This window comes from Ranitomeya variabilis, chromosome 4 (genome assembly GCF_051348905.1).
Source record: "Ranitomeya variabilis isolate aRanVar5 chromosome 4, aRanVar5.hap1, whole genome shotgun sequence".
NCBI classification, from domain to species: domain Eukaryota; kingdom Metazoa; phylum Chordata; class Amphibia; order Anura; family Dendrobatidae; genus Ranitomeya; species Ranitomeya variabilis.
Genome location: NC_135235.1, coordinates 22,946,460 through 22,972,511, shown reverse-complemented (window position 1 = coordinate 22,972,511; position 26,052 = coordinate 22,946,460). Strand labels below are relative to the sequence as shown.

At 45.1% G+C, this 26,052-nt stretch overlaps 1 protein-coding gene across 2 annotated transcripts in view; it reads right to left on the bottom strand.

Annotated features, from left to right (window-relative positions):
• Nucleotides 1–26,052, bottom strand: part of LOC143769485 (uncharacterized) — a 52,461-nt gene that overhangs the window by 11,106 nt on the left and 15,303 nt on the right. The window contains exons 2-5 of one of the 2 annotated variants that reach the window (XM_077258103.1): nucleotides 5,042–5,114; nucleotides 3,247–3,362; nucleotides 1,524–1,703; nucleotides 1,317–1,440 (exon numbers count right to left, since the gene is read on the bottom strand). In XM_077258103.1, coding sequence (XP_077114218.1) covers nucleotides 1,317–1,440; nucleotides 1,524–1,703; nucleotides 3,247–3,324 — 382 coding nt within the window. In that variant the 5' untranslated portion in view covers nucleotides 3,325–3,362; nucleotides 5,042–5,114. Of the gene's footprint in view, nucleotides 1–1,316; nucleotides 1,441–1,523; nucleotides 1,704–3,246; nucleotides 3,363–5,041; nucleotides 5,115–18,588; nucleotides 18,704–26,052 lie in introns of those variants that run through there. The other variant, XM_077258104.1, reaches the window with a different exon arrangement.

Below are 26,052 nucleotides of genomic sequence, written 5' to 3'. Positions count from 1 at the left end.
GCCTAGCCAGTCTCCAGATCTCAACCCTATAGAAAACCTTTGGAGGGAGTTGAAAGTCTGTGTTGCCAAGCGAAAAGCCAAAAACATCACTGCTCTAGAGGAGGTCTGCATGGAGGAATGGGCCAACATACCAACAACAGTGTGTGGCAACCTTGTGAAGACTTACATAAAACGTTTGACCTCTGTCATTGCCAACAAAGGATATTTTACAAAGTATTGAGATGAAATTTTGTTTCTGACCAAATACTTATTTTCCACCATAAAATGCAAATAAAATGATAAAAAAAACAGACAATGTGATTTTCTGGATTTTTTTTCCTCAGTTTGTCTCCCATAGTTGAGGTCTACCTATGATGTAAATTACAGACGCCTCTCATCTTTTTAAGTGGTGGAACTTGCACTATTGCTGACTGACTAAATACTTTTTTGCCCCACTGTATATATACTGTATATACACATTATATATACATATACAGTATATATACACATAGATAGATACATACATAGATAGAAAGATACATAAAATATGTGAGCTATATAATCAATGTTTTGCGTGTGTAACTTACTGATTAATTACAGGGGGACCCCACGTCATTTTTTTTTGTCACCCATTTTAATAACCCGCAAAGGCTTAGTACAAAGCTGTGAGCTGATAGTAAATAGATTGGGAAGCTCCATGTGTATTACCTGCTTTCCAGGCTATAAACATCAGCCCCCAGCTGTCCACTTTCCCTCTACTGGTTAATAAAATTTCAGGGGATCCCAAACCATTTTTTTTCATAAATGTATTTATTAATTAAATACATGTACAGTAAGTTACACGCGCACTGTAGTAATTGTATTTGTCACTGACATCTTTATATCTATCTATTCTATGTGTATATATCTATTCTATTCTGATGGGTCACGCTGTCATTCTACTATATGCAGCTGATGAATGTTGGGTTTTCAAGAAGATGGGTGCGTAAAAATCGGACCGCTCATGCATGGTCCGAGTGTCGTGCGATCTTTTTCTCGCACCCATTGACTTGTATTAGCGATTGAGATCCGAAACACTGTTCCACTTGCAGCATGCTACGATTTTATTTATCAGACCGGTCACAATCTGATGTGAGCTGATAAAAAAAAATCACAGCTGAACACTGAATCATTGAATAACATTAGTCCTAATGTAATCTGATTTATAGGATTACACTCGTCCGATTTCATCGCAAGTGTGAGCGAGCCCTAAGGCTGGGTTTATAGATGTACCAAGATGGCAGTGACAAAAGTGGGGAAGAGGTTAAATGATATGTGTATGTAGTCATGTGTATTACCTGGTGATGTGCGGGGCTGGGGAACCTCCATCATCACATCCTCATACTGATCCTTGTGTCCTTCTAGATACTCCCACTCCTCCAAGGAGAAGTAGACGGTGACGTCCTGACATCTTATAGGAACCTGACACATACAATGATACCGTCATCCCCCCGATCCCTCCATAGTGTCACTGTATAATGTCCCAGCATTCCCAGCAGTGTCACCTCTCCAGTCAGCAGCTCAATCATCTTGTAGGTGAGTTCTAGGATCTTCTGGTCATTGATGTCCTCATGTATCTGGGGGTGCGGTGGAGACCCCAGGATTGGGCTCAGGGTTCCTCTCCGCCCGTCAGACATAGGGGCCTGATAGCGATCACTGGAGGTCTTCTTCACCACCGTGTAATCCTGAGTATGGAGAGATTAATAAATATCACTACAGACATTTCCAGATTTTTCACCTCTCCAGCTACATCCATCCGTTATTACCATAATGATGTGTGCTCCAAAAACTGAAGAGACAAATCAAGAAAAAGCTATGAGCGCACCTATGTACAAAAAATATATCATATTTACCTGACATGAATTTAAATGCAAGGACAAAAAATAATATTAGTGCATCATTAATGCAGATAAGCAATGGTGTCCTGTGTCCACCCGCCCAAAAAAATAAGGTATGAGGGTCAAATGGAGGCCCTGTGCAATAAACAATAATCCCGGGATTTACAAAAAATGGTAGTCAATCACTACTATAAAGTGTTCATAAAGAAAGAACCACCACAAACATACAAATCAGTACATAGAGCAAGTGCGAAAAAATATACATGCGAAACAGAAGGAAAAAGACTGGTAAAGAGAATGAAAAACAGAAGGAAAAACAAAAGGAAAAAGACTGGTAAAGAGAAAGAAAAACAGAAGGAAAAACAGAAGGAAAAAGACTGGTAAAGAGAATGAAAAACAGAAGGAAAAACAGAAGGAAAAAGACTGGTAAAGCGCAATGTATCCCAGTATAACAATGGAAACGCTAGCTGAAAATTAGCATCAGGGCCCAACGCAAAAGAGATAATATGAAAAAGTCCTGATGTCAGATTCGGGAGGACCCGAAGATGAGGTGTGGAAGGAAAAGACGCCAGGTGTTTCGCTGCTCTGATGCAGCTTTCTCAGGGGTAAATAATAATTAATTATCCATAAGCGATGAGCTCATTTACAGCTAGTGTTTCAATCACTATATTGGAATTTATTGCATGTTAACGTTTGAAACACAAGCTGTAAATGACCTAGTGATCCCACGCGTTTCACTGCTTTACTCCTCAGGGGGTAAATAAACTATTATTTACCGCTGAGGAAGTTGCATTACAGTAGCGAAACACATGGGCTCTTTTCCTTCCACATCTTGCTTTCAGTTCCTCCCCACTCTTTTTTTCATTACCGCTTTTGCACTGTGACCTGATGCCCATTTACAGCTAGGGTCGCCATTGTTATACATCGCACCTTACCAGCCGCTTTGCTTCTATTTCGCATGTATATTGATTTGCACTTGCTCTATGAGTTGATTTGTGGTGGATCTACCTTCACTAACACATTATAGTAGCAGTTGACCAGAATTTTCATATTTCATTGCATTGTTGTATCATTTCATGCACAAGGGAGGACCCCTATTCTTTGACCCTCAAGTCTTAGTTTTGGGGGGAGTGTGGATACAGGATGCCATTACTCATCTGCATTATTGATGTATCAGTGATTTTTTTTATCCTCGTTCTTTCATTTTGAATTCATGTTAAATAAAGATATTATTTTATGCCCACGAAGCAGCTTTTTTATGAGCCTCTTTGGATTGTGGTGCCTATGTATGATTTGTATGTATGATTTTGGTGGGGGTGCTCGTCCGTACTCCTGACTTTTCGTTGCTTCGATTAGAATGGTGTAATGTGAAGTCACCAGAATCTCTCACCTCTCCTGTAAGATGGAAGAGGATCTCTAGGGTGAGTTTTAATAACCTCTCTGCCATCTTGCCTTGGTCCAGATTCATCCTCTATGGGTCAATCAGGAAATGATATACGCGGGATCCTATATTGAAGCAACATGAATGGAAAGAAGAGAAGTAAAAAAAAATCTGACATAAAAATACAATTACAGGAGATGGTGCAGATGTAAAAAAAAAATAAAATGTAAGAAAAATCAGTGCAATTTTTTGCATTTCTTTCTTTTTCATACACTTACTCCATGATCACTATGTGGACAGGGCTGTAATAAAATCTCGATAACGGTCCATTTGCACTGTACAATTACTATCATTCCATGATAATCAAGAAGCGCGAAAAATTGACTGATTCCCCGACGGAAGAGTTAAACTCTTGTTCGTCAGGTGAAATGATCATTTGCGCTGCACAAAAGAACATTGTTCTTGTGTAGTGGATGCAATAACGACCGTATAACTGTTGTGGACAGCCGTTCTGGGCCATTTTCCACTTAAAAGAAAAAAAAAAAAGAAGGAAGGAAAAAAGAAAGTCTCATGCGTATTACTAAGCACGAGACTTCTCCTGTATTGTGGCGCAGGCTGGCTTTTAAAGTCAGGAGCCAGATGTTACATAAAAACTCATCTACAAGAGGAAAGACTTTCTGATCCCGCGCTTCTCCGCTTTCCTGCATGAGATAATCTAAAAAGACACAGAGGCGTGCAGGAAATACGGCAGAGTAGAACCAGGGTCAGCTAGCTGTTCTGCTCCTGTTCCTGCAGTCCTATGTAAAACCACAGAGCTAAAAATGTCTGAACACCACAGTCCATCACCAGCTATGGCTGTACAGAGAAGTACAGGTAAACCTACGGCTGTCAGACTGAGCTCTGCTACACTGAGATCAGCAGGCGATAGGTTTATGGGAAACCATAGTGCGCACAGATGTAGCAGAGCTGGGTTTGTATCTCAGTTCAGCTACATCTGGGCACACAATGATTTTACAATATTTCTGGTTTTGGGTAGAACTGTAGCACACACTCAACGCTGCTACATCTACGCACTCTGATTTTACTTCACTGCCTGTGGTTTTAATAAAGACTGAAGAACACATTGAGCTCCACATACATACACCGATAATATTATATAACGCTGGTGCTCGGATGTAGCAGAGTCGAGTTTACTCTTCAGTCCTAAATGAAACCGCATGTATTGTATAATAATAGAGCGCACAGATGTAGTAGTGTCAAATTTGTCAGCTGTTTACTAGGATGATGTAGTGGGGATTTTCTGCAGTAAATCCTCTTGTATCAAGCATGTAATGTATAGAGATGTAGCAGAGCTGAATTAACACAAATAATGTCATTATTATCATGTTTCTTCAGCAGTTTTATATAGGAGAGGCAGGTGATTTATCACAACATTGCACCCCCAAAATGGAATGTCAAGTTGACTTTTGCTGCATGGGTACCCTCAAAAGACCAAACTTCACACAAGGCCAATAAAACTAACCATAATCTTTATTAAAGTTATTAAGATACAGTAATTAAAAGGTGGGCAAAAATCACAAGCACAGGTAAACATGGTGGGCAACCCAGGAACTAACCCAAATAGAAGATGTGCACAACCATATAAATAATTAAATACCAAAGAAAATATATATATATAAAGGAATATACACAAGAGAGATGGTAATATGTAACTATGCACAAAAGCCATATGTTGGCATTAGACCATAATATTAATATACATCACAGTACAAGTGTATGCGTAAGAAATCATATGTATATTTACCTATGGAGTACTCCTGGGGACCCACCACATCCGACGCGCGTTTCGCAATGAAATGCTTCGTCCAGGGGTTTTGCTGCATGGGTACAAACACAATGCAATCTCTAAGACTTGACCCTGCTTTATTCGTAAAGGGTTAATCCCTCTCTCCTCAAAAAATACAACATCAGATTGGTGGGGATCCGACAACTGAGACCCCCCGCGATCCCAAGATTAAGGCTTTAGAACCCCGAGAACTGGACTCTGTGACCTCGTCCTGAATGGAGAGGTGGTGCTCATGCTCAGCAGCCTCCACTCCGTTGACTTTCTACAGGACTGTTGGAAATAGCTCAGCTGTCCCAAACACAACGAACTGAGGGGAGACGGAGCACACGCACCTCCTCTCTATTCGGGACAAGGCTGTGTGGTGCCCATGCCTGCATGTGTGATATACTTAGATATACAGTTAGGTCCATATACACTCACTGGCCACTTTATTAGGTACACCTGTCCAACTTCTTGTTAACACTTAATTTCTAATCAGCCAATCACATGGCGGCAACTCAGTGCATTTAGGCATGTAGACATGGTCAAGACAATCTCCTGCAGTTCAAACCGAGCATCAGTATGGGGAAGAAAGGTGATTTGAGTGCCTTTGAACGTGGCATGGTTGTTGGTGCCAGAAGGGCTGGTCTGAGTATTTCAGAAACTGCTGATCTACTGGGATTTTCACGCACAACCATCTCTAGGGTTTACAGAGAATGGTCCGAAAAAGAAAAAAAATCCAGTGAGCGGCAGTTCTGTGGGCGGAAATGCCTTGTTGATGCCAGAGGTCAGAGGAGAATGGGCAGACTGGTTCGAGCTGATAGAAAGGCAACAGTGACTCAAATCGCCACCCGTTACAACCAAGGTAGGCCTAAGAGCATCTCTGAACGCACAGTGCGTCGAACTTTGAAGCAGATGGGCTACAGCAGCAGAAGACCACACCGGGTACCACTCCTTTCAGCTAAGAACAGGAAACTGAGGCTACAATTTGTACAAGCTCATCGAAATTGGACAGTAGAAGATTGGAAAAATGTTGCTTGGTCTGATGAGTCTCGATTTCTGCTGCAACATTCGGATGGTAGGGTCAGAATTTGGCGTAAACAACATGAAAGCATGGATCCATCCTGCCTTGTATGGAGCATCTTTGGGATGTGCAGCCGACAAATCTGCGGCAACTGTGTGATGCCATCATGTCAATATGGACCAAAATCTCTGAGGAATGCTTCCAGCACCTTGTTGAATCTATGCCACGAAGAATTGAGGCAGTTCTGAAGGCAAAAGGGGGTCCAACCCGTTACTAGCATGGTGTACCTAATAAAGTGGCCGGTGAGTGTATATTTGGACAGAGACAACATTTTTCTTATTTTGGTTATAGACATTACCACAATGAATTTTAAACAAAACAATTCAGATGCAGTTGAAGTTCAGACTTTCAGCTTTCATTTGAGGGTATCCACATTAAAATTGGATGAAGGGTTTAGGAGTTTCAGCTCCTTAACATGTGCCATCCTGTTTTTAAAGGGACCAAAAGTAATTGGACAGATTCAATAATTTTAAATAAAATGTTCATTTCTAGTACTTGGTTGAAAACCCTTTGTTGGCAATGACTGCCTGAAGTCTTGAACTCGTTGACATCACCAGACACTGTGTTTCCTCCTTTTTGATGCTACTCCAGGTCTTCACTGCGGTGGTTTTCAGTTGCTGTTTGTTTGTGGCCTTTCTGTCTGAAGTTTAGTCTTTAACAAGTGAAATGCGGCTCAATTGGGTTGAGATCAGGTGACTGACTTGGCCATTCAAGAATATTCCACTTCTTTGATTTAATTAACTCCTGGGTTGCTTTGGCTTTATGTTTTGGGTCATTGTCCATCTGTAGTATGAAACGACGACCAATCAGTTTGGTTGCATTTGGCTGGATCTGAGCACACAGTATGGCGGCTCTGAAGACCTCAGAATTCATTCGGCTGCTTCTGTCCTGTGTCACATCATCAATAAACACTAGTGACCCAGTGCCACTGGCAGCCATGCATGCCCAAGCCATCACACTGCCTCCACCGTGTTTTACAGATGATGTGGTATGCTTTGGATCATGAGCTGTACCACGCCTTCCCCATACTTTTCTCTTTCCATCATTCTGGTAGAGGTTGATCTTGGTTTCATCTGTCCAAAGAATGTTCTTCCAGAACTGTGCTGGCTTTTTTAGATGTTTTTAGCCTTTTTATTCTTGATGCTTATGAGTGGCTGCACCGTGCAGTGAACCCTCTGTAGTTACTTTCATGCAGTCTTCTCTTTATGGTAGATTTGGATATTGATGCGCCGACCTCCTGGAGAGTGTTGGTCACTTGGTTGGCTGTTGTGAAGGGGTTTCTCTTCACCATGGAGATTATTCTGCGATCACCCACCACTGTTGTCTTCCGTGGACGCCCAGGTCTTTTTGCATTGATGAGTTCACCAGTGCTTTCTTTCTTTCTCAGGATGGACCGAACTGTAGATTTTGCCACTCCTAATATTGTAGCAATTTCTCGGATGGTTTTTTTCTGTTTTCGCAGCTTAAGGATGGCTTGTTTCACCTGAATGGAGAGCTCCTTGGACCGCATGTTTACTTCACAGCAAAACCTTCCAAATGTAAGCACCACAACTCAAATCAGCTCCAGGCCTTTTATCTGCTTAATTGAGAATGGCATAACGAAGGGATTGCCCACACCTGTCCATGAAATAGCCTTGGAGTCAATTGTCCAATTACTTTTGGTCCCTTTAAAAACAGGGTGGCACAGGTTAAGGAGCTGAAACTCCTAAACTCTTCATCCAATTTTAATGTGGATACCCTCAAATTAAAGCTGAAAGTCTGAACTTCAACTGCATCTAAATTGTTTTGTTTAGAATTCATTGTGGTAATGTCTATAACCAAAATTAGAAAAATGTTGTCTCTGTCCAAATATATATGGACCTAACTGTATATTGCCAGCTATGGTGAGTGCTGGTTTCTCTGCTGGGAAAAACTGCATCCACACATTTTACCAGATCCTTTACTGTAAGATTGTGCACTTTTGCCTGAACCAGGAAGTGTGCATGATCCCTGAGAGGGGACCAGGTGCTTCTGAGAGGTTGCAATGTGCTGAGCAGCCAGTGAAGATGTGCACATGTTGCAGATTTGCTGCAGATCTGCAGCTTTTTTTTCTGTGCAGAAACGCTGCAGATCCACAAGTGATTTACAGTACAATGTAAATGGCAAAGAAAAACGCTGTGCTAATGGTGCAGAAAAATCTGCACGGAAAACGCAGCAGATTCAAAAAAGGACCATGTCTATTCTTCATGCAGATCTGCTGCGTTTCTGCACCCATTCCATAATAGAAATCTGCAGGGGTAAAAAAAAGGAAGAAATCCGCACAAAAATCTGCAACGTGTGCACATACCAAAAAAAAAAAAGCGCAGATTCTGACCTGCATTTTCTGCCAAGAAATGCAGAATCTGCACAGAAAATTCCACAGTCAAATCTGCAACGTGTGCACATAGCCAAACTTAGAGGTGGGAACATGGAGGTCTGCAGGCCGAGGAGAAGATCGTGCTCTCTCTGCCAGGACAAGCTGCATGCCAGGGTAGAGTATCAGTCCGTAGAGCACAGAGACTTCCAGGGTCCATGCTAAACTGAAAGACTGCTCGGTTTTCATATAATGACAGGGACACTGCTGCAAAAAGCCGGATTACTCACCGGTAATGCTCTTTTAGTGAGTCCACGACAGCACCCCACTGGAGAGAGGGATCCGCCCCGCAGGAACAGAAAACCTATTGAGAAATAAAAGGGGGCGGTCCGCCTCTCCTCCTCAGTTTTGATTTCAGAGTACCCAGAGGACCGCCAGTATTAGGCAAATATCATTTATTTCATTCTTTAAACTTATTTGCTTATGATTAAAAGGATTTTACTCAAATAATATGTATTATATAAATCTAGGGAGGGATGTAAGAGGGTGCTGTCGTGGACTCACTAAAAGAGCATTACCGGTGAGTAATCCGGCTTTTTACTCTTCGCCACGACAGCACCCCACTGGAGATCTTTCAGAGACCATCACCTAGGGAGGGGACCACCGTGCTGAGGACAGTCCTGCCAAAGTCTAGGTCAGAAGTTGACGATAGGTCTAGCCTATAGTGGTTATAGAATGTAGAAGCATTTGACCAAGTTGCCGCCTTACATATAGTTTCAATTGGGACGTCTCCCCTCTCTGCTCAGGAGGATGCCATCGCTCTGGTAGAGTGTGCTGTTATGCCTTCCGGAGGGTTTTCTTTCCTCGCGGAATAAGCCAGTCTGATAGACTCTCTGATCCACCGGGATAAGGTGCTTTTTGTTACTCCATGACCCTTCTTGTGACCCTGGAAGGAAATAAACAGAGCCCTACTCTGTCGCCAGCTGCTGGTCCTTTCAATGTATTCTAACACTACTCTTTTAACGTCTAGAGTGTGATATTTCTGTTCTTCAGGAGTGGAGGGATTACTGAAGAAAGTGGGCAAGATTATTTCTTGTGATCTATGGAATTTTTTTGCTACTTTGGGAAGGTAGGAAGGGTCTGGTTTAAGAATTAACTTATCCTGAAAAGTCAACAAAAAAGGTGGATCTACAGAAAGTGCTTGGATGTCACTGATTCTCCTAGCTGAAGTCAGTGCTACCAAGAGGGCCGTTTTTAGTGATAGACATTTAATGGGTATTGAGTCTATTGGCTCGAAAGGAGAGGCAGTTAGAGCTTGTAAAACTAAATTTAAATCCCAGGGTGGAATCCTAGGTATGTTAACTGGATTTATTCTCTCGCAGGCTGTAATAAATCTGGATACCCATCTATCCCCCGCAATGTTATGGCCATAGAGGGCTCCTAATGCTGAAACATGAACTTTTAAGGTGTTTACAGTTAACCCTAGTTCTCTCCCTTTTTGAAGAAATTCCAGGATAGAATGTATCGGAATTTCTGATATGTTGGTAGATGTATGGAATTGTAAAAATTTCTTCCATACTCTCGTATAAATTTTCGTGGTGGAAGGTTTTATACTTTGGAGAAGTGTATCAATCAAACCCCCCGAGAATCCTCTCGATCTTAGCATCTGCCTCTCAAATTCCAGGCCGTCAGGTGGAGATTGTCCACCTGAGGGTGGAAAAACGGACCCTGGAAGAGAAGGTTGGGTGTTGAGGGGAGGACCCAAGGATCTGAGACCGACATGGTCTGTAGCCATGAGAACCATGGTCTCTTGGGCCAGAATGGAGCTATCAGAATAATTCTCGCTCCTTCTTCTCTGATTTTGCGTATGACTTGAGGTAGCAATATGATCGGAGGAAACGCGTACGCCAGACTGAACTGCCAAGGGGCTTGGAGCGCGTCCAGAATGTCCGGATGATCCGCTGGAGATAAGGAGGCGAATCTCTGGACTTTTCTGTTTCTTCTTGTGGCGAAGAGATCTATCTGAGGACGGCCCCAAAGAGATATTACGTCCAGAAAAATTTGCTGGTTTAGGCACCACTCCCCTTGTCTCAAGGTGTGTCGACTTAAAAAGTCCGCCTGCTGATTGTTTGCTCCTCTTATGTGCAGTGCAGTAAGGGATGTTAGGTGACTTTCTGCTAGATTCAAGATTTCTGTAGCAGAAGACATCAGAGTCTCTGATCGCGTGCCTCCTTGCTTGTTTAGATACGCCACCGTGGTGGTGTTGTCGGACAGGACTCTGACGTCTTTCCCTCGAAGCTGTGGGAGGAAATGATATAAGGCGTATTTTACAGCATTTAGTTCTTTAACATTAGAGTAGCTGCAGCTTTCCTCCATGTTCCATGACCCTTGACAATAATCATTCCCCATATGAGCGCCCCATCCATGAGGACTGGCATCAGTGGTTATGGTATGAGATGGCGTTATTACCCATGGAACCCCACTCATCAAATGGTTTGAGTCTAGCCACCACTCTAAGGAAGTTAAAACCTCCTGAGATAAGGTTATTTTTGCATTTAGGTGACCACATAACCGTCTATCCTCTTGTAAAATTTGATGTTGTAGCATTCGAGTATGGTGTTGAGCCCATCTCACTGCAGGTATACAAGAGATAAGAGACCCTAATAATGACATAGCTTGTCTTAGGGATATCCGTGGATTATTTATTGCGGCTAGGACTTTGTGTCTGATCAGTAGAATCTTTACCTGTGGCAGGAGACACTTTTGAGATATGGAGTCTAAATGGAACCCCAAGAATGCCTGACGGGAAAGTGGAGTGAGTCTGGATTTGTCGGTATTGATTATCCAGCCCAGGTCCTGTAGAGAGGAAATTGCGTGAGCTAAACGATCAGTGCATTGAGTAACTGAATTTCCTATTACCAAAAAGTCATCCAGATAGGGCACAATCAAGGTTTCCTTCTGGCGAAGGTAGGCCATCACCTCTAGCATAATCTTGGTGAAGATCCTCGGCGCTGTTGAGAGGCCGAAGGGCAAGGCCACATATTGGAAATGACGAACCTCGTTGTTGATTTTTACTGCCACCCTGAGGAATTTTTGGTACCTGTCATGAATAGGGAGATGATAGTAAGCATCCTTTAGATCAATGCCCCCCATCATACAGTTTGGGAAGAGGAGCTTTATGGTGGACCTAATGGATTCCATTTTAAATGTATAGTTTTCAATGAATGAATTGAGTTTTTTAAGGTTTATGATTGTCCTGAAAGAACCGTCGGGCTTAGAAATTAGGAATAGGGGAGAGTAGAATCCTCTACCCTCCTGCCCCACCGGAACTTGGACTAAGACCCGTTTTGATAATAGGGTTTGAATTTCAAGCTCTAGCGCCTGTTGCTGTATAGGCGAGCTGAGGGATGTTATAATATAAGACTCGTGGGGAACACGAGAGAATTTTAGTTTAATTCCATCTCGGATGATATTTAAAACCCACGAGCTAGATGTTATTTTTTCCCATTGAGTGGCGAAAAACTTCAGTCTGCCCCCAACTGGTATATTCTCAGTATTTGTTGTCTTTTGGGGGGTTGGGTCTTCTAAACATGGTACCTCTCTGCTTGTCGTCCTTAGCGGTCCATGTTGTAGACCTATCCGTTTGCCTTCTTTTGCCAAACGGTCTCCTTTTAAAGGCTCTTCTATAAAAGGGAATAGAAGAGTCAGGAAAAGCTTTTTTCCTGTCTTTTGCTTTTTTTAGTATGTTGTCTAGAGTTTTGCCAAAGAGGAACTCACCCTCACATGGGATGGCGCATATCTTAGATTTTGATTGCGCATCGCCTTTCCAGCTTTTCCTCCACAATGCACGCCTTGCGTTGTTTACCAGACCTGCAGATCTTGCCGCTAACCGAAGGGAGTCCGCGGATGCGTCTGCCATAAAGGCTGCTGCGCCTCGTATCAAGGGGATAGCTGCCCGTAATTTTTCTCTTGAGATCTTATTCTCAATTTGTTGGTCCAATTGATCGATCCATATGAGCATCGATCTGGCTGTGCAAGTGCTTGCTACTGCCGGCTTAAATATTCCTGTACTCGCCTCCCAGGATCTTTTTAGGGAGGACTCGGCTTTGCGATCCAGAGGGTCAGAGAGCAGTCCCGCATCTTCTACAGGTAAGGTTGACTGCTTCGAGGTAGAGGCTACGGCAGCGTCAACCTTAGGGACTTTAGTCCATGTAAGAAGCTCCTCGTCATTAAACGGATATTTTCGTTTTGACGCTGAGGGTAGGAAGCTTCTCTGATCCTGCTTTTCCCACTCCCTTTTTATTAATGCTTTTACTGCTGGTATGACTGGAAAACATCTCCTTTTTCTCTCTGCCAAACCCGCAAACATTATGTCTTGCGTGGTTTGTGCACCTTTTGTTTCCTCACACCCCATAGTGTCTCGTATAGATTTCACTAAGTTGTCCACACTTTCCACCGGGAAACAAGAACGTCCCTCAATTTCAGACGATGAGGACGATGATGATGATGGTGGGGAATCGTCTGAACATACAGCCTGGTCACTATCTGAATCTGACGAGGGTGTTGGTCTTGTGGGTTTAGTTTTATGAGGTTTATCCTGGGACATAGCCCTCAACTCCTCCCTGATAATGGTACGCAAGTCCGTAACGGACATTGCCGCTTCTTGTGTGGTTTCAGTTATGCAGTCCTTGCAGAGTTTTTTGGGGTATGAGTCCGGTAGGGGCTGGCTACATAAGGCGCATTCCCTATGTTTTGTTTTTTGTCGCTTTTTAACCTGACCCGTGGTGCGCTGACGAGAGAAGGAGGAAGAGAGAGAGAGGGGAGATAGCATTAGCTTAATAGGTAGAGTTTAGTCACACTCACCCAGTGAAGCTGATAATACCGGATCAGAAGCCTGTGATCCTGTCCTGGATCTATCCACCGAGCCGCTCTTGTGACCGGTGTCTGAAGATCCTTTGCTGGGACGATCCTTGGCGGGGGGTACTTGGTCTCCTGTTACAGGGTCCATGGCACCTGGGGATGACATCGTGCATCGCCAAATAATGGTGCTCGTTTGATTTATATAGGGCGTTTTGAGCGTCCTTTTTTTTTTTTTTTTTACTTTTGCGGCATTGCGCATGCGCGAAGGCCGCGCCTCCCCCCCGCGGCTGGCCGCAGCTTGGATGCTCCGGAAGTCCAAGGCTATACTTCCGGGCAAATCATTGGTGGTGGTGGTCGGCGCATGCGCAGTCCGGGATTTTCCTCGGACTTACTTCCGGAACGCTGCCTCACCTGACCAGCGAGGATTCCGGCGCTTGCTTCCGCCACCCATTTTTGGAAATGATGCCCGGCGGCCTCACCCGGACCAGGTCATCATCCGGGCTTCTTGTCAGACCGAGGAGGGAGCCGTCAAACGGATCTCCCCCGACGCTGCCTCTGGACTGCAGCCCCTGCCGTTCTTAAAGATACCGCACAGGCGGCGTGCATGCCCAGGTATTTCTCTTAATAGTAATCCTGTCGTTCCCGCAGGAACAGGAAACCTAAACTGAGGAGGAGAGGCGGACCGCCCCCTTTTATTTCTCAATAGGTTTCCTGTTCCTGCGGGGCGGATCCCTCTCTCCAGTGGGGTGCTGTCGTGGCGAAGAGTAAAAGAGAGAGTTTTCCACAGGATTCGAGCTGCCTGCTCACTGGAAGGGATCAAGGATCCAGTAACTGGGGGTCCAAGGAATCATTTACCAGAGGTATAATTAGCATCAGGATGGCTTCGCTATGTCGCAGCAGACTGAACTCTCACCATGGAGGCCTGACCAAAAACCTGTATGTGAATTGTATGGAAAATTCTGGAACTGTTTGCAGAACTTCAGTAAAAGGTACAAAGTGATCATTACCCCGTCTAACGCTGATTATTCTCTGCTGCATCATTCGTGCTCCTACTGCCTTGGGAGCCAGCCCTAGTTGGGAAGGGGTTAATCATCGGGCACTGTCCATCACCACCTAACTCCCAGGGACCTTCATCAGTGCCCGGCCGTACCAGGCTGAACATCCCAATTGGAGTCGCAAACCTTTTTATTAATATTATTAGTAACCACATAATTGACAAAGACCGGGACGCCCCAGGTAGGATTTGACCAGCACTTGGACCTCCGTGACCCAGTACCATAAAAGCAGCAGCCTGACCGGGGAGGCAAAGCTGCAGAGTTGAGTTCTCAAGGCTCTTAAGCCCTGATCTCAGGATTGCAGAGTTCGGACACCCAGTGATCAGCAAGTTATTCCCCATCCTATGGGTAGGGGATAATTTGTTTATATTTTGGGAATAACCCATTAAGGCCCCCATACACATTGGATAAAACTCATCCAAATACACTGACTTTGGTGGGATCAGTCAACCCTCTAATGTGTATGGGGGTCTCCCGACTCTCCCCTGAAAAATAATGTCGGAAGGACATAAGGATCCAGCTTGTTGCTTATAAAAGACTGATTCTTCTGTTCTCCATCAGATAAGCTGCTGTCTGAGCGTTCGGCACCGGCTCACTCACCGCCGAGCGTCCCTGTGTATGGTGGAGTCGGTAACGTTAGAGAAAGATATCAACAGACATCTCATGTAAATTGTCAGTGTTATGTCATCAGAGACAGAGTCTTAACTGAAAACTGAACGGTAGAACAGCAAATACAGGGCAATGTCCCCCAAATCACACCTATATACGCCTCCTCTGCGCATCAAAAGTAGGGTTGGCCTATGTAGACAGGCTATTAATCAACAGGCCAGAATCTGCATAGGAACGAGCATACTGTTGCATGTGAATGAAAAACATTGTGTATCATTCGGTAAATCAATGAGTAGTTGCGGGGCAGAATCTTAACTGTAAATTCCCAGCGATTCCATCATGTCCAAACCATATTAAGACATTTGAGGTGGAAATGAGCCTGTTGTTTTTTAGTAACTAAAAGTACAAGCAAGCTGTGGTACCCCAGACTGTGACCGTGCCACCACGGTGCTGTAGTACCCCAGACTGTGACTGTGCCGCCATGGTGCTGTAGTACCCCAGATAGTGTCCATGCTGTTACGCTGCTGTTGTACCCCAGGTTGTAACTGTGCCACCATGCTGCTGTGGTACCCCAGACTGTGACCGTGCCACCGCACTGCTGTGGAACCCCAGAATGTGACTGTGCCGCCATGCAGCTGTAGTACCCCAGACTGTGACCATGTCACCATGCTGCTGTGGTACCCCAGACTGTGACCGTGGCACCATGCTGCTGTGGTATCCCATATAGTGTCCGTGCTGTTATGCTGCTGTGGTACCCCACATAGTGTCCGTGCTGTTATGCTGCTGTGATACCCCAGATAATGTCCGTGCTGTTTTGCTGCTGTGGTGCCCCAGATAGTGTCCGTATGATGCTGTGGTGCCCCAGATAGTGTCCGTGCCACCATGCTGCTGTGGTGCCCCAGATAGTGTTTGTGCTGTTATGCTGCTGTGGTGCCCCAGATAGTGTCCGTGCTGTTATGCTGCTGTGGTGCCCCAGATAGTGTCCGTGCTGTTATGCTGCTGTGGTGCCCCAGATAGTGTCCGTGCTGTTATGCTGCTGTGGTGCCTCAGATAGTGTCCGTGCTGTTATGCTGCTGTGGTGCCCCAGATAGTGTCTGTGCTGTTATGCTGCTGTGGTGCCCCAGATAGTGTCCGTGCTGTTATGCTGCTGTGGTGCCCCAGATAGTGTCCGTATGCTGCTGTGGTGCCCCAGATAGTGTTCGTGCTGTTATGCTGCTGTGGTGCCCCAGATAGTGTCCGTGCTGTTATGCTGCTGTGGTGCCCCAGATAGTGTCCGTGCTGTTATGCTGCTGTGGTGCCCCAGATAGTGTTCGTGCTGTTATGCTGCTGTGGTGCCCCAGATAGTGTCCGTGCTGTTATGCTGCTGTGGTGCCCCAGATAGTGTCTGTGCTGTTACGCTGCTGTGGTGCCCCAGATAGTGTCCGTGCTGTTATGCTGCTGTGGTGCCCCAGATAGTGTCTGTGCTGTTACGCTGCTGTGATACTCCAGATTGTGACCATGCCGCCACTCTGCTGTGACATCAAATGTCATTAAATAGTTCGCAGCTCGATACTGACCGCCCACAGGGATTACTGACAATTAAGTGAATTAACAGCGAGACTGGCAGATTTATGGTGGAATTTTCAGCAGCAAAAATCTTCATGTTTTATACAGTTTTTTCTGAAATGGATTTCACTCTATGGGCGGGTTTATACACAAAATTTTGTCCTGCAGATATTAGGTTGATCTGAAACTTAGTGGCTCCTGAGAGCAATAAAAGTTAACATTTTCTCCCAGTAGTGGGCAACTTTCTAATGCAATTAACATGAAAATTAACAATATAGCCAGGGTTGTGGAGTCGGAGTCAGAATAGAATGGAGCGACTCCGATTCCTAAAATATATAATAAAAGAACTCTGTAGTTCAGTGCAGGATGTGATGTAATTTTTTTCATAAGAATTTGGGAAAGTTATAAAATGTCATGTAAATGTCTGTTCTGTTCCTGATTTAAGGATCTCGGCTTTTAGCAGAGATGAATCTGTGCTGCACTTTATGTCCATGCTAAGTAGTGACCAGGGCTGTGGAGTCGGGAGTCAGTGAATTTGAGGAGTCGGAGGTTTGGCTTACTGACTCCACAGCCCTGCATACATCTAAAGATTAACAGCATTTGGGGACATGACAGGTTCAAATGAAATGTACTCACATTAAGGAGCAACAAAAGAGATTGTTTGGCACCGTATGTAGCTGCATGGAAATTGAGAGATGCCAGTGACATTACAATCCACACTATCGGTGGGGATCATGCACAAAGGTGCGGGGGTTGAAACGTAATCGGCACCAATCAATTTTGATGTGGAAACAAAGCTCAAGCCGGCAAATGAAAACCCCTTTAACACTTTCCATGGTTTTGCGTCCCCAATAGATTTCTATGGGGCTGCAAAAACGGCCGTATGGCCGTGAAAAAAGATCGAGCCTGCTCAATCTTTTTCACGGCTTAGGTTTCTTTTACACTTACCGTGATTTTAGCAGTCCGTTTTTGCGGACCGTATCACTGTAATTTTCCCGGTCTGCCGCAAAAAATCTTGCGGATCTGCGTTTTTCTGAATTAGAATAGTAGGGAAAAAGTAAGGACCAAAAAAAAAACGGCGATCCGCAAAAACGGAATTCACGGTGCACCGCAAAAACAAGCTTCCGTTGTTTTTGTGGCCCCATTGATTTTCATAGTATTGGAAACCCGAAAAACAGCGATCTGCAAGTTTTTTGCGGTCTGGTATTGCGTCAGGCCATGAAAATTGCGGCAATAACGGACCGCAAAAAAGCCGGTAAGTGTAAAAGAAGCCTAAAGGGAGTCTGTCGCCCCCAAAACACGAACTAAACCACTTGTACAGGTATGTAGGGGATATAGCCCCTATACAACACAAATCATTCCTGTAATATAGATTATAGTGATTTAGTTGCTATAAAAAATAATGTATTTTGTATGCTGATGTGGGATTTCGGTGCACTCTTGAAGTGGCCAAGAGTTCAGTGCCCTGTTACTCCCCACCTCTCACAGTTTATAGCAGCGATCACATGTTGCCATCGCCGGCTCCGGTCTGCAGCTGCCGCTCTGTGCTGTCCTGAGGACAGGAGCCGACAATGACACCATGTGAGGGTGCCCACTATGCAGACTGAGGGGGTAACGATGCACTGAGCCCCTTCGCCTCTCCAATGGCGAATAGCGACAGACGGTGAAAATGTAAAAAAAAATCCTTATACATATTTGGTAATCGGAGCGACCCCCAGAATAAAAGTAGCAATATTTGACACACGTCGCAAATGGCGTAAATTTAAAACCCACAAAAAGAAGTTGCTTTATTCCCCAATAACTCCTTAAATAAAAAAACGTAAACAACACATTATATATAATATATGCATCTCGAAATGGTGGTAGATAGAAATACAACACGTCCAGCAAAGAAATAAGGCTACAATGATAGAAAAATCAGAAAGTGAACGAGACGATGAAAAGCAGCAATAAATAAACGATCAGTCACTAGGAATCAAAACAAGGCCCTCATGAAGGGGTTAATGGCCCCTGCGCCCGATAGCGGTGAATTTCCTCTTACCTCCTCCTCCTGCAGAGCCTCACACAAGAGATATGGCTTTTCTGTGCTTACAGGACCTGCTGTGATGTCACAGTCATGTGATCAGTCACATGTGTGGGAGGAGTCAGGGATCACATGATCTAGAAGCTCAGTTTGCAGGACTGCTGTTCTGGTTGTCATGGTGCTGGACTAGTAGTGTGGATGAAGCTCTGAATTTAGGCCCCGTAGAGCAGAGCCGTGTATATATAATGTATACGTATCTGCCACAGAGATATATTATTATTATACATTTTTATAGCACCATTTATTCCACGGCGCTTTACATGTGAATACGGGGCAAATATAGACAAATACATTAAACATGAGCAAAAACAAGGCACACAGGTACATAAGGAGGGAGGACCCTGCCCGCGAGGGCTCACAGTCTGCAGGGGATGGGTGAGGATACACTAGGAGAGGGTAGAGCTGGTTGTGCGGTGGTTCAGTAGGTTGAGGATCAGGTTGTAGGCTTGTTTGAAGAGGTGGGTCTTCAGGTTCTTTTTGAAGGTTTCTATGGTAGGCGAGAGTCCGATTTGTTGGGGTAGAAAGTTCCAGAGTATAGAGGAAGCACGGGAGAACTATTACCCTCATATACAAAGCACTCCGTGGCTCAGCACCATCCTACATCTCCTCTCTGGTCTCCGTCTACCACCCTACCCGTGCCCTCCGTTCCGCTAATGACCTCAGGTTAGCATCCTCAATAATCAGAACCTCCCACTCCCGTCTCCAAGACTTTACACGTGCTGCGCCGATTCTTTGGAATGCACTACCTAGGTTAATACGATTAATCCCCAATCCCCACAGTTTTAAGCGTGCCCTAAAAACGCATTTGTTCAGACTGGCCTACCGCCTCAACGCATTAACCTAACGATCCCTGTGTGGCCTATCATAAAAAAAAAAAAAAAAAACATAATCCGGTTCCTCACATCATGTTCTCATACACTTTATGCAGTTAATAGCCCTCTGTGTCTGTACTGTTACATACTTAGGCAGTTAACTGGTTCATGCAGCTTTACATGAACACCCGAGCCTTACACTGTGGCCGGTCCGAACAACGAAAGCAATTGTTACCATCCACCTCTTGTGTCTCCCTTTTTTCTATAGATTATAAGCTTGCGAGCAGCAGGGCCCTCACTTCTCTTGGTATCTATTTTGAACTGTGTTTTTGTTACGCTGTAATGTCTATTGTCTGTACAAATCCCCTCTATAATTTTTAAAGCGCTGTGGAATATGTTGGCGCTATATAAATAAATTTTTTTTTATTTATTATTGGATGCGGTTGTGGGAAGAAGAGATGAGAGGGGAGTAGAGAAGGAGATCTTGAAAGGATCGGAGGTTGCGTGTAGGTACCGAGAGACCATGTCACAGATGTATGGAGGAGACAGGTTGTGGATGGCTTTGTATGTCATTGTGAGAGTTTTGAACTGGAGTCTTTGGGCGATAGGAAGCCAGTGAAGGGCTTGGCATAGGGGAGAGGCTGGGGAATAGCAGTGAGACAAGTAGATTAGTCAGGCAGCAGAGTGTAGGATGGATTGGAGTGGTGCCCGAGTTCTAGAGGGGAGTCCTGAGAGTAGGAGGTTGCAGTAATCAAGGCGGGAGATGATAAGGGCATGTGAAGTGTCGCAGGGCAGTGGAGTACTCAGTACCGGGTCCCTTCTGTCTCAGTTCTGGGGATGTCACGGTGGCCCTGCTAAGGGGCGCCCAATTAAAGGTGTAGTTTGTCAAGTGTTCGTGACGCCACCTGTGGTGTTCGGTCAGGGTGACCGGCGCTGCTTAGGGGTCCACTGGGGTGATGTTATGGCAGCTAGATGGTATACCTTCCCACAGGTGAAGTATGTCCCCAGGGCTTCCCAGTAAGGTAGATGATGATGGTGTAGGTCGCAGTAAATAATGAGGACACAGGGTTGCAGACTTCAGCATCCACAATCCAGAGCACTGCTAACAGGGCTGGCTGAGACCGGCCGATCCGAAGGCACATCCAGAGTTCCCTTTACAGGTGGAAATCAGTAGCCTTCCTACTAGCTCCTGTGTGTTGTAGTACTTCCCTGCTGAGCACCACGGGATAGTCCTCACAACTGTCATGTATGTTTCTGTTTCTCTCTCCGTCCCCCAGATGATATCGATAGGACGCACCCGTTTGACGGGGTAGGCCTGGAGCTATTTTATAGGGACCCTAGAGACGCCCCTCTCCCACAATTTGCCTCCGTTGTCTTCATAGGTGTAAAGGTTGGACAGCCAACTTGGAATTAACTGCCCTGCCGTGGTTCGGAGTAATGCGTAGAGCCAATCACTCCCTCGGCGTTCCGGTCACCGGCTACGCACCTCAGAAGGAAGTTGCCGTTCTTAAGGCAGGACTCCTTCTGGTATTATCTCCTAGTGCTGTGATCTCGTTTTTCACTTCTCCACAATATACTTCGCTTCTTGTCCTTTCTTAGGATGCTGCCGCAAGGAGGTGCAGGCGCAGCTCCGTAACGTTCTATCTCTCGCTAGGCTGCTGTCAGGATCCCACCCCTGACAGGTCCTCCCTGGAACTCTCCATTCAGCTTTCTCTCTAACTTCCTATCCAACCCCCAGTTTTACCCGAGTGTGAGGAGTGGCCTAATACATAGAACCCTTTGCTCCCCCTGGTGGCCGGAGTGTGAAGTGTAGTGTGTGACTGTGATACCTGGTCAGGTGAACTCCTTTAGTACAATCAGACGTAACATCACTCCCCTTAGTGGCAGAGCGACATTACTGCAACGACCAGGACTCTGGGGCGTTGCACATGCATTAGTGTTTTTGTGGTGTCGCGGTCAAGGAATGTACGGATTTGGGAAATATTTTTGAGTTTGAGACGGCAGGAGGAGGCAAGGGCTTGGATATGTGGCTTGAAAGAGAGGGCAGATTCGAGGATCACCCCGAGGCACCGGGCATGTGGGACTGGGGAAAGCGAGCAGCCATTGACATTGATGGATAGGTCTGGTGGAGGGGTAGAGTGAGATGGGGGAAAGATGATGAATTCTGTTTTGTCCATGTTCAGTTTTAGTAAGCGAGCAGAAAAGAAGGCTGAAATAGTAGACAGACAGTGTGGGATTTTAGTAAGTAAGGAGGTGAGATATATGTGTATATATGTGCAATATGCATGCTGTTGAGCTGTAGTGTGTGTAAAGAGTGATGAATATGTGTAAAGAAACATAGTGGGACTTTACCCCATTCCATATTGAGAAGCCAAACTGACTCATCAGAACAGAAAGCCCAGAATTTCACATAACGTTTCTTTGTCTTTATCAGTCCTTCATGTTGCTTTTCTTCACCATTACGTTGCACCCATCTTCCCTTTGTATTCTATCCTGTGTGCCTGTTGTGTGATTGTGCCTTGATTTGCCCGTCTGTCCAGTTGGTGTTACCCCTTATACTCCCTGCCTCTTCCCTCACTGGGGGGGGGAGGGTGGAAGCTGTATAGGATTACATAGCAGCAGGTACGAGAGCTGGGTAGCTTCAAGAGTAACCCCAGGGTTATGGATAGACTATGGCTTCCCTAGATTAGGGACAGTATAGGGTCCCTCTTCCCCGGCATTCCTACTGTCACAGCATGACAAATGGCCATATAACAACTTGGACAAGAATTGTACCGCAATGCTTGGATTGACTGTCGGCTCTCCTGACCCGAGTGTGGCAGAGAATATTTCTATACAGCTGTCATGCTCGGGTTGGAAGAGCCGACGGCCAGTCCAATTATTGCGTTGTGATTAGTGTTGAGCATTCCGATACTGCAAGTATCGGGTATCGGCCGATACTTGCTGTATCGGAATTTCCGATACCGAGATCCGATACTTTTGTGGTATCGGGTATCGGGTATCGCAACAACATTAATGTAATAATGTGTAAAAAAGAGAATTAAAATAAAAAATATCGCTATACTCACCTGTCCGACGCAGCCGGGACCTCAGCGAGGGAACCGGCAGCGTTGTTTGTTTAAATTTCGCGCTTTTACTTGGTTACGTGAAGTCCCGGCTTGTGATTGGTCAGGGCGGCCATGTTGCCGGGACGCGGACCAATCACAGCAAGCCGTGACGAAATTACGTCACGGCTTGCTGTGATTGGTCCGCGTCCCGGCAACATGGCCGCCATTAACCAATCACAAGCCGTGACGTCACGGGAGGCTGGACATGCGCGTATTTTGAAAAGCGCGCGTGTCCAGCCTCCAGTGACGTCCCGGCAACATGGCCGCCATTAACCAATCACAAGCCGTGACGTCACGGGAGGCTGGACACGCGCGTATTTTAAAAAGCGCGCGTGTCCAGCCTCCAGTGACGTCCCGGCTTGTGATTGGTTAATGGCGGCCATGTTGCCGGGACGCGGACCAATCACAGCAAGCCGTGACGTAATTTCGTCACGGCTTGCTGTGATTGGTCCGCGTCCCGGCAACATGGCCGCCCTGACCAATCACAAGCCGGGACCTCACGTAACCAAGTAAAAGCGCGAATTTTAAACAAACAACGCTGCCGGTTCCCTCGCTGAGGTCCCGGCTGCGTCGGACAGGTGAGTATAGCAATATTTTTTATTTTAATTCTTTCTTTTACACATTAATATGGTTCCCAGGGCCTGAAGGAGAGTTTCCTCTCCTTCAGACCCTGGGAACCATCAGGAATACCGTCCGATACTTGAGTCCCATTGACTTGTATTGGTATCGGGTATCGGTATCGGATTGGATCCGATACTTTGCCGGTATCGGCCGATACTTTCCGATACCGATACTTTCAAGTATCGGACGGTATCGCTCAACACTAGTTGTGATCCTTGTCTGAGTTATACGACCGTCTGACTCTTCCCTAACTCTAACATACAAAAGTGCCCGAGAAGAAAAAAAAATGCACACGGAGATCAGAATGCCAGAAGTCAAAATCAACGTAGGTATTGAGGCAGACCCAGGAAACATGAACTTCTATTAGATTCAATATGGAAAGTTGTTTCCATCAACCACTATCCTCTCAAAAGATCAACTTTCTGCATTGCAAAAAGGTTCTAAATTTGTACCCTCTTAAATTTGATTTATAAGGACTCTCCTGGATGTGAATAAGGTTATTCGACTACTAACAGTCAGAAAACATTTTATTCAAGATTTATCCTCTCAAATCACTTATGTTGTCTACCCAATATAGTGTCCTCAATTTTTCTGAACAGGAACTGTAGGATTTATATTCGTTAGTCAGAGAATATGGGGGCAGGCATACGATCCGAATATCTTATCTAGGACATCAGTGGTTCCATTAGAGTCACCAATCCAATCAAGGTCCCCATCAGTGGATGATTTCCAAACATTATTGAACAAGATTTACTCTTGTTGCATAATCGTTCACATTCACCATCCTAACAAGTCTAAATCTGAGTTTTTGGCCTTAAAATAACTTGTAACTCCAATACAGTCATAAACTGCTCTACTAAAGCGGGGTCAGTGGTAATTTTTGAAAGCTGTATATACAGTCATGGCCTAAAGTGTTGCCACCCTTGATATTGTTCCAGAAAAGGAAGTATTTCTCCCAGAAAACTAATGCAATGTCATGTCTTGTTATAGACATGTTTATTTCCTTTTGTGTGTATTGCAACAACACAAAAAAAAATCAGATTGGAAAATTGAACAAACTTTCACACAAAACTCCACAAATGTTGGTACCTTTCCAAAATTGTGGGTAAACAACTTTGTTTCAAGCATGTGATGCTCAATTAAACTCACCTGTGGCAAGCAACAGGTATGGACAGTATAAAAATCACACCTGAAACCAGTGTGTGTCTCTGAAAGAAAGGAGAATGGTCTGAGGACTTGAAAAACAAAATTGTTGAAAAATATCAACATTCTCAAGGCTACAAGTCCATCTCCATAATGAAGAAGTTTACAACCCATGGCACTGTAGCTAATCTCCTTGGACATAGATGACAGAGAAAAATTGATGAAAGATTGCAACGCAAGTTAATCCGGATGGTGGAAGCTGTCCTGCAGGCTCAGGGTGCATCAGTGTCAGCGTGAACTCTCTGTCGAGATTTGAATGAAATGAAACACTATGACAGGAGATCCTCACTGCTGACACAGAGACATAAAAAACTAAACTGCGGTTTGACAAGATGTACTTGAGTAAGCCAAAATCATTCTGAGAAAGAATCTTGTGAATGGAAAAAGTTAAAGCCAGCTCACCGACAGCTGCAGCAGGTGCGTGGAACTCTGTCCTGTCTTGACGTAGTTAACTATGACAATTTCAAAAAGTTCCGTCTCCTTCAGTAAAATCCAAGGTTTGTTCAAATTAAACTAAAACATGTTCAAAAGCTTCAGAACCGCACTTGTAGGGAGGAGAGCCAAGCTAACCATCTCTCTTGCATGTCTGGGCCGGAGCTGTCACCATTGTTGCAGAGGGAAGAGATTTCTGACTGGAGCAGTTCAGGACACCTGACTGATGGGGGCGGGTCCTACATAGCTGTCTGAGCGGGAAGAATGGACACTTAGCGGGGAAGGCGCTTGTGAACTCGCTTGACTCCTTCTCGACGGACCCATGCCAGCTAGCTGCGCCTGTATTCCCGGCTAGGGAGACTGCTGACACATCCTACCCTCAGCCCAGAGAGACATCCGCAGCGGGTAGTGACCAGGATAGAGCGCATACCTTTGCTCCGCTTGCCATCGCGGAAGCACTGCTTAGTCCCATCCTTGCGGTGCCTGCTGAGGACCGACCCGTGCCTATGGCTGTGTCCACTGGACTGTGTACTTCTACTGCGGCCTTGCCTACTGAAATTTCTGCTTCTTTCACTGTGCTGCCGACCATCATCTCTACCCAATCGTGTACCTGGATCAGGAGACCACATGTCGAAGGACCCAGAGGACTCGTCATCGCAAGGAGACAGTGCATCACCCATCTGCGGGAGTGGATCGGAGACATCTCGAGCCGCCTGCGGCGTCGCCGAGGGATCTTCCAGCCATCTTCCTCCACTGCACAGAGACTGATAAGTTTTTACCTTCTGCATTTGACTTTCCCAATCCGCAAGTTCACACCCTTTACCTCCCTGTTTGTAATACCTCTGTTTTATATCAAAGTACCTGTTAACCCTTGCTCTGCCTCCTGTGTGTCACTGCATCCTACGCACCTGCTAACATACTACACACTCATAACAGGGAGGCACAGCAACGGGTTTCGATCGCAGAACAATCTTTATCACAGCTTTGTGATCGAAACGCGTCACTGTGCATCCCCTGTTATGAGTGCTGTTCTGAAGCTTTTCAACATGTTTAAATTGAACAAACCTTGGGTTCTATTGAAGGAGATGGAACTTTTTAAAATTTTCAAAACATCTTGTGGACAGATGAGACCAATATAGGGCTTTTTCGTAAAGCTTATCATTCTACTGTTTACTGAAACAGAATGAGACCTACAAAGAAAAAGAACACAGTACTTACAAGCTTCAAGAAGCACCTAGAAATGGATG